A 7914-nucleotide genomic window follows, 5' to 3' on the forward strand; every position below is an offset into this window, starting at 1 on the left:
TCCCCTGCCATGCCAGCAGCAGAGGTGAGTAAAGCAACAAGAATTTTTCTGTGTTTTCCTGACAAGGGCTTTTCAGCACCCTGGGCATGCATGTGCATAATTGCATTAATTGCCTCCCTGCTATCTCACGTCCATCTCCACTAATACTTTGTTCTGCACACCTGGCCCAGACCCTTGCCAGGGGTATTTGTGGAGGGGAACACTACAGCCCTAAGGCAGTGAGGCTTTGGAGGTATTTTTACACTATACTCATGTGGTATCACTCACTGCATCTAGTTCTGCACCTCTGAACTGGATTCCTCACCAGAATTGGGGCTAGCCTTACTGGCAGCTGCTGCAGAAAAGGCATCTCATCTGATTTCTATACCAGCAGCTCATCTTTGCCAAAAACAACTTGTTCTTTTAGAAAGCTTCCCTGAACTGCCCTCCTAAAAGCACTAACAGCACTCCTGGAATGCTGCCACAGCATCCCTTTAAGGGCAAGTCTCTTGAATGCCTGCTGGGAAACTCAAAAAAAGCAGAAGCAAATAAAGAATAAAATATTTGCCTTAGTGGATTCCCTACTCTTTTTCGCTGAGTGCTGGCAAGCATCTTTGCAGGAGCAAGGTTTTGTGTGTCTGGAGAAGGGTCCAGTGTGAGGGAGAGCTGGGAGACAGAGCTTGTGCAAATCCCAACAATGTCAAAGATGTGCAAGCCCTGTTGCCCGTTTGCCTTGGTAAACATGTCCCACTGGCCTCTGCAAATCAAAATACAGGGCCAGAGCAGACATCTGTGTTGGACACTTTATTTATCACCCTCTGTTCTGCAGAGCTTGGATGGGTTTTTCTCCCCCTCCCTTGTGGACTCCTTGGTTATTCAAACTGCTGAAAGAGCTGATATCAAATCTGGGCCCATTGCCCTGGGACTGTCTTTATCAGTGACAAGGTGAGGTCTTGGCGGGCTGGCAGCTTTGACTGTGTCCCCTGCACTCATTCTGCAGAGCCCAGTGACTTTTGCTGTCATCCCCATGGCACAAATACCTTTGTCTTTTTCTAAACACTGGTTTTCCTAAAGCCCCAGTCCTCTATCAACTGTCTCTCCACGGCTTCTACAATCTCCATGTCCAGCTGTATTCATTTGCAGGGATTTCATACTTTCTTACCAGTCCCCCCTAAATATATCGAATATCTGAGGGCAAAGCCCCATCCAAAGCCACCCTTATCCCCTTCATTTCCATGATCATTCACTCCTGGGAGATACCTGGGTAGGCTCTATGTCCTACACTGATGTTTCAGCCAACAGTTCCCCTTTCTTTGTGCCTGGGACCTTGGTACACTGGTGTTTGTGGCCATTTCACACTCTCCCAGTTTGCATGGGCTGCCTCCGGCCAGGCACTGGCACTGTTTGTGTGGCTGATGGCACAATGCAGCCTCTGTGCCCCGTGAGCAGTGACCACAAAAGCAGCTCTCTTTCCTCAAAGGTGCCTTGGGTGCAAAGTCCTGAAAAACACCTGCTGTTTGTCTGCAGCTTCAGCCCCCTTTTGGAAAGTAGCCATGGGACAAGTGAAAAGATCCCACAGCTGGAGCTGCCCTCTCACCCACGGGTCCCCTGGCATGACTGCAGGACAAAGTTGGAGCACTCCACTCTCTGCCACCCTTTCGGGGATCAAGAGCTGGGCTGTCCAGCGCTGCAGGACAGCAGAAGACTCCAGCCACTTCTCCCACAACATGGGTTGTGCAACTGCTGTGGGAGGGGGGTGGCTGCCTGCCCTCCCTGCCCCCGCCAAAGCACCACATCTCACCTATAAATCTGGAGCGAGAGGGGCTCTCTGCCCACAGCGGAGGTGACACAGAGCACAGGTGGCTGGAGCTGGAGGTAAGTGCTCCTGGGGGGGCTGAGAAGCCTTTCCTTCTCTTCCTACCCCACACCTTGGCACTTCTGGGGTTGGATACTTGCAGGGACAGTGTGGAAAGTGTGGCACAACAGGCACAGGGTGGCAGAATCAATGTTTTTTGTGTGTTAGTTGTAGCTTCTCTGCAAGAGGGTAGGGAATCAAATAGCATATGTAGCTGGGAGGTGTCTGTGATTTAAGTTAGCTCCCACCATGCAAAAAAAGGCCTCCCCCAAGACCATAAACAGTGAGCTAGTTTAGCTAGTGCTTTCTTCATTTACAAAGGAAAAAGCCCAGGTTTTTCCAACATGGGAAAGCAGAGTATTCGTTAGGTGTTGCTTTATGACTGAAAGTTAAAATAGTTCTGGAGAATTTGGTGGGTTTTAGAAAATACTGTGTCCAATCCCATTTTTTTACTGAAGACCTTTTTTCTTTTTCCTGGTGAATACACCTTCCTCTGTGTCTGGTGGAAGCTGAAAGTACTTCTCAGGGCAGAGGAACCAGTACCACCCGTAGTGACATCCTGCTATGTTGAATTAGTAACTCAGCTGAGCAGGGTGCTCCCTCCAGCCCTGGGGTTAAACCACAGATTGCAGCAGCACCCCCAGGGCACCTGTGTGGGGGTCCCTGCTCTGGCATTGTCCAGCCAAGCCACGGAGCCTGGCCATCACCCCTTGTTTTATTGCCTGGTGCTACCAAGAAGAATTTGGATCCATCATCCTAACTGCAGCCCTGGGAGCTTTGTAGGGCTGGACGTCAATCCAGGGGCTGTTGCCTTTCCAGCTTTCAGCCCTGCAAGGGAAACAAAAGTATCCTAAATCAAAGGTGTGCCACACCTATAGCCCCTCTATCAGCCTCAATAGCCATGTCAAAGTCAGCGTCATCTTCCCTGGGGATGGGTGATGGGACCCTGTCAGTGATGCAGAGACTGAACGGTCCCAGTGCATTTTTTTTTTTCTGAGAGAGGCAGATATCCAAAGATAAAATACAAATATTTGCAAGTCTGATAAGGCAGGATAGTTTAAACACAGCTCGTAAACAAAAACTGGCAGTGAATTGTGGGTCAATTATATTCTTTCAAAGCCAGCTTCCAGGGCAGCTGCAGGGGTTTGGAAGCAGCCCAGGGAGTGCACTGTGAAAGTGGATAGATTTTTAAAATAAAGAAAAGAAAATATTTAAGACGTTCAGTCTAACTTGTAAATGAAGAGCCCAGAGTGCTGGTAAATGGAATGAAGTTTGGCGGTAGCATATAGAGAAATCCAAAAAAATACAGAGGGTATGCCAGGAGCTGCCCCCTGAGAGTGTGATGATTGTCTGTGAGGTTTCTCCCAGGTTAAACCCTGTTCACAGCCCAGGATCCCAGTAGAGACCAGAGGGATGAGAGTGGCTGTGGTGGGCGCGGGTGTCAGCGGGCTGACAGCCACCAAGTGCTGCCTGGACGAGGGGCTGGAGCCCACGTGCTTTGAGCAGAGCCAGGACATCGGGGGGCTCTGGCGCTACACGGTGAGCCAGCGGTTCCTGTCCTCCTCCCCTCGGGAGCTGCAGCTTTGCAGGCTGGGGAGAGGGTTGAGTTGGGCTCCAGTGGGTGTGGAAGGGCTATGAGAGCTTGCTGGGTGCTGACCTGTCCCAGCTGCACTCCCTGAGTCCAGGGGAGCCTGGGCTGATGCACCCCGGGGTGCCATGGCAGGAGCACATTGAGGCCGGCCGGCCAAGCCTTTATCCGTCAGTCATCAGCAACAGCTCCAAGGAGATGTCTGCCTTCTCCGACTTCCCCTTCCCTGAGGACTTCCCAGTGTTCCTGCCCAATGCCCAGTTCCTGGACTACCTCCAGCGCTACGCTGAGCACTTCAGCCTCCGGGAGCACATCAAATTAGGGGTGAGTGATGGGTGCCCTGCACGGCCCTGCTCCCCACCCGTGCTGGGTGCTGGTGGTGACTTTGCTTCACTTCCATATTTTAGACCACCGTTGTCAGTATCCATAAACACGCTGACTTTGCCACCACGGGCCAGTAGAATGTGGTCACAGAGGCGGGTGGGAAGCAGACATCGCATGTCTTTGATGCTGTTATGGTTTGCAGCGGCAATTTCTCCGAGCCATCCCTCCCCCTGCACTGTTTTCCCGGTACAGTATAAGGCTGCTTGTAGTTACCTGCTTCCAGGGGCTGGGGAGAGAAGTTTTAGGGGTTCCTTGGGGAAAATCCTCCCTTCCTTTTCTTGCTTCTGCTTTCCAAACCTGCTGGCATGAATACATTCTCATGCTTCAGAGGCTTTGTCTCTGAGAACCCATTTTCGAGAGGAAGCATCAATTCTGTCTGCATGGGACAGAGGGCTGGACCTCCCCAAGTCCCTGGTGGCCAGTGATTGCACTTCCTTGCTCTTGCCATCTGGATTGGGTTTTTGCACCAGTTCTCCCAACAAACCCCACAAATGCTCAAGTACTTAAAAGCTTCATTTCTTCTTCCGCAAGGCATCGAGAGGTTTCGAGGGCAGTACTTCCACAGCCGGCAGTACAAGCATCCTGACATTTTCCAGGGCAAGCGTGTCCTCGTGGTGGGCATGGGCAATTCAGGAGTGGACATCGCAGTGGAGGCCAGTCGTGTAGCTGCAAAGGTGCCACCACCCAGCTATCCCCGGGGCGTGGGGAAGGGGACACTGGGGACAACGGCTCAGTGTACTGTCACCGTAGGGACATGGTGTACAAATAGCCTTTCTGAGCCTGAATTTCTTGGTCAAAATCCTACCTTGAAAGCAAGCTGGTTTTTCTCTTGTCTCTTGTTTCATCTCCACCAGCAGCAGCCAGGAGGTCTTAAAGATGCTGTTGCTGCTTTTCTGTTGCACAGCTGTCTGCCCCATGCCCCTCTGAGCTACCTTACAAAGGAAAAGCAGCAAATTCATCACCTGAACCATTGACTCTTCTCTTCCAGGTGACCATCAGCACCACTCGAGGATCCTGGCTGCTCAGCCGTGTGTTTGAGCATGGCTACCCATGGGATATGGTTTTAAACACTCGCCTTATGAGCCTGATCAAAACCAACCTCCCCAGACCCCTTCCATGGTGGTTGCTTAGTTACAAGCTGAACCAAAGGTTCAACCATGAAAACTATGGCCTTCAACCAGAGAAGAGGTACTTCTTGGTGGCTTCTATCCCATGCAGATGGGCTTGTGGTGTGGGCAGGAGAAGATATTCATCAACTAACATCCACCAATGTTAGTGATCTCCAACGAGGAATTTGTAGCCCAGCAGGAGAAGATAAGCTGTAGCTCCCTTAAGTGGTGAGAGTTTGGGCATGCTGGAAAAGCCTAGGAAGGCCCAGAGGAGTTTTTCTCCTGAGGGTCCCTGGGAAAAGAGAAGGAAGGCTTAAAGCATGGTTCAGTTCTGAAAAGAGATGATTCAAGGAGTAACTGGGTGAAGGGAAGAAGGCGGCAGGAGATGTCCACGAATCACTCATGCTGTGGGACAGGGTGACATTGGGGAAACCTGTTATTGTTTGGAGGTGGGGGGCAGGGCTGTTTGCTCAGAGAAAATGACACCAGGAGGTGTGAGCTGGTGGGCCGTGGGGGAAGAGGAGCAGGGGCCCTGGCAGGGCTTGTTTGTGGTCTCCCATTCTCAGAGACTCCCATTCCCCTGGCTCTCCACAGCTGCCTGGTGCGTGAGCCCGTGCTGAACGACGACCTCCCAAGCTACATCCTGACAGGCAGGATCACCATCAAGCCGGGCGTGAAGGAGTTCAAGGACAACTCCGTTGTTTTCCACAACTGCCCTGAGGAGGAGCCCATTGACGTTGTTGTCTTCTGCACAGGCTACAATGTCTCCTTCCCATTCCTAGAGGAATCGGTTGTCACGGTGGAAAACAAGCACGCATCCCTCTACAAATACGTGTTCCCAACCCACCTGCAGAAGCCCACCCTGGCTGTCCTTGGGCTGATTAAGCCCTTAGGAGGCATCATGCCCGTGGCAGAGATGCAGGCACGCTGGGTGAGCCGTGTCTTCAAAGGTAGGGGAGCAAATGTGAGCCCTCCTGTGTCCCAAAATGCAGCTCAGACTGGACATGTATGGTCCCTCCCACAAGGGAGATCCCACAGCTAAGAAGTTCACTTCAGAGCAGACAAGGGAGCATTTTCAAGGCTCAGACTTCCCAAGTTATTTCACTTCAGCTAAGCTACAGCAACATAAGTCAGGAAAGAAACCTGCTCGTATTTTGTTTGGGGTTTTTTAATAAAAATAATAAGAATAACCCCATGGAGGGCTGGGTAAGGACTACTCCACAGAGATGAGAAGCTCTGGGGTTTCTCTTCGGGATGATCCTCTCTGGGGCTTGCACAGCCCATCTGAACCCACATCAGCTGCCTGTGCCCTGACAGCACACATCTGTGAGAGCAGGAAAAGGTGTGGGTGAATGAAAAGGTGTGGGTTAATTTGGAATATTATGGAGGGCTGGCTTCTGGCAGGAGTGACACTGCTGAACAAATTGCAAGCAATGAGACTTTCCTGCCCTCCCAGGCAAGGGATTCCCACATTTTGCATCACTGAAAGAGTTCACAGTTCCCCCTCAGGAGGTAAACTCGGCAGGATGCTCTCCTCTCTTTTCCAGGCTTGTGTCAGTTGCCTTCCCAGTCTGTCATGGAGAAGGAAGTAAATGAGCAGAAGAAAAACCAAGTCCGATGGTAAGTCATTCCCCAGAGCCCCAAAGGTTTCGTGGTGGATTGAAAAATCCCTGGAGTTTTTGGGGCAGCAACACACAGGCTCTCCCTCCGTGCCTGTTCCCTGTACGTATGGCAGAGGAGAGAGGAGGATTCCCAGATGCAGCTTCCCCTTTACTCACTCACATCGAGCCAATGTAACCTTTGATTTTACACTGATATTTTGCCTATTGGTGACAGGAAGAAATGAATTCAGGGTACTCAAGACTAAAGCTTGCTTGGGAGTTGGGGAAGAGTGCCAGGATCCCCAGGGACCGAGACGTAAAATGGCAGAGAAATTAATGGTAATAAATGCAAAGTAATTCAGCTGGGGGGGAAAAAAGGCCAACCCACAACCAACGAGGATAACACACAGATTGTCTCATCTCTCGGCAGGGAGACCTGGCTCAGTGTGAACAGGTATCTGAGCACACTGCTGTGTGGTTCACAGGCTGGCAAAAGGCTAAGAAGGATTAGGGAATGAATGAGATAATCCCAGGAAACTGGATGCTTCACTTAAATAGCTAAAGGAGACAATGTATAGAAGAGTGAAATACAGAATTGCACAGAACAGCGGCTGTACAATACAAGGCTAAATGGATGTGGGCTTTTTTCAGCCCACTGAAGGTGGGACATGAAGCTGCGAATTCTGCAGAAAAGGTGAACTGGAAGCAATTCTCCAGGTCACTGTGTATTTGTGCAATACTTGGTGGAAATGTATATGAGGGATATCAAAGTGTGCCACCTTTCTCATGCTGCACATGACTTCTCTGCAGAAAGCAAAGGGGGGTTTAGGCTTTTTGTTTGTTTGTTTTGAAAAAAACTCAAAACTGGTTTGCCAAAGTCTGTTAACAAAGACTCTCCAAGGTGAAGGGGGGAAAGAGGTGGAACTCATGAATAACAAAGTGAAAGACTGAGTGCTTGACATGAGCCAGCATCACTTTACGGGTGCTGTGTCATGGACAGGATCTGGTTCCCACTGCATGTGCATCCACTCCTTTCCTAAAAGGAACCCAGAGGCAATAACAACAAGGATGCAGAGGACCTGCACTCTAGTTCCTCTAGGCCCTGCTGACACCAATCTTTCTCCTGCCTCTTCTTCTTCTCTGATTCATTAAGGTTTGGTCTGACCTTTGATGAAGTCCTCAAAACCGAGTGGCTGGTCTACCTGGACACGCTCGCCTCCTTCATTGGTGCCAAGCCCAGCGTGCTGGGGCTGCTCTGCACAGACCCTCGGCTGGCCCTCACCATTTTCTTTGGCCCCTGCTCCCCCTACCAGTACCGACTGGGCGGTCCTGGGCGCTGGGAGGGGGCACGGCAGGGCATCCTCACCCCGTGGGACCGCGTCCTGAAGCCCACAAGAA

General features: G+C 51.0%; 2 protein-coding genes across 2 annotated transcripts in view; both read left to right on the top strand.

Moving 5' to 3' along the window:
- The window catches only part of LOC103612523 (dimethylaniline monooxygenase [N-oxide-forming] 1), a 6178-nt gene extending 221 nt beyond the window's left edge, over window positions 1-5957 (top strand). The window contains 8 exon segments of the mRNA XM_017729571.1: window positions 1-24; window positions 1507-1854; window positions 3192-3373; window positions 3558-3746; window positions 3830-3992; window positions 4403-4563; window positions 4795-4994; window positions 5510-5957. The exon segment at window positions 1-24 is cut by the window's left edge and continues 221 nt beyond it. Of these exon segments, the coding sequence (XP_017585060.1) occupies window positions 3248-3373; window positions 3558-3746; window positions 3830-3992; window positions 4403-4563; window positions 4795-4994; window positions 5510-5957 (1287 nt within the window). The 5' untranslated portion in view covers window positions 1-24; window positions 1507-1854; window positions 3192-3247.
- The window catches only part of LOC103612713 (dimethylaniline monooxygenase [N-oxide-forming] 2), a 9834-nt gene continuing 7697 nt past the window's right edge, over window positions 5778-7914 (top strand). The window contains exons 1-2 of the mRNA XM_017729654.1: window positions 5778-5865; window positions 6463-6535. Of these exons, the coding sequence (XP_017585143.1) occupies window positions 6508-6535 (28 nt within the window). The 5' untranslated portion in view covers window positions 5778-5865; window positions 6463-6507. The remainder of the gene's footprint in view (window positions 5866-6462; window positions 6536-7914) is intronic.

Source organism: Corvus brachyrhynchos, unplaced genomic scaffold (assembly GCF_000691975.1).
Source record: "Corvus brachyrhynchos isolate BGI_N302 unplaced genomic scaffold, ASM69197v1 scaffold101, whole genome shotgun sequence".
NCBI classification, from domain to species: Eukaryota; Metazoa; Chordata; class Aves; order Passeriformes; family Corvidae; genus Corvus; species Corvus brachyrhynchos.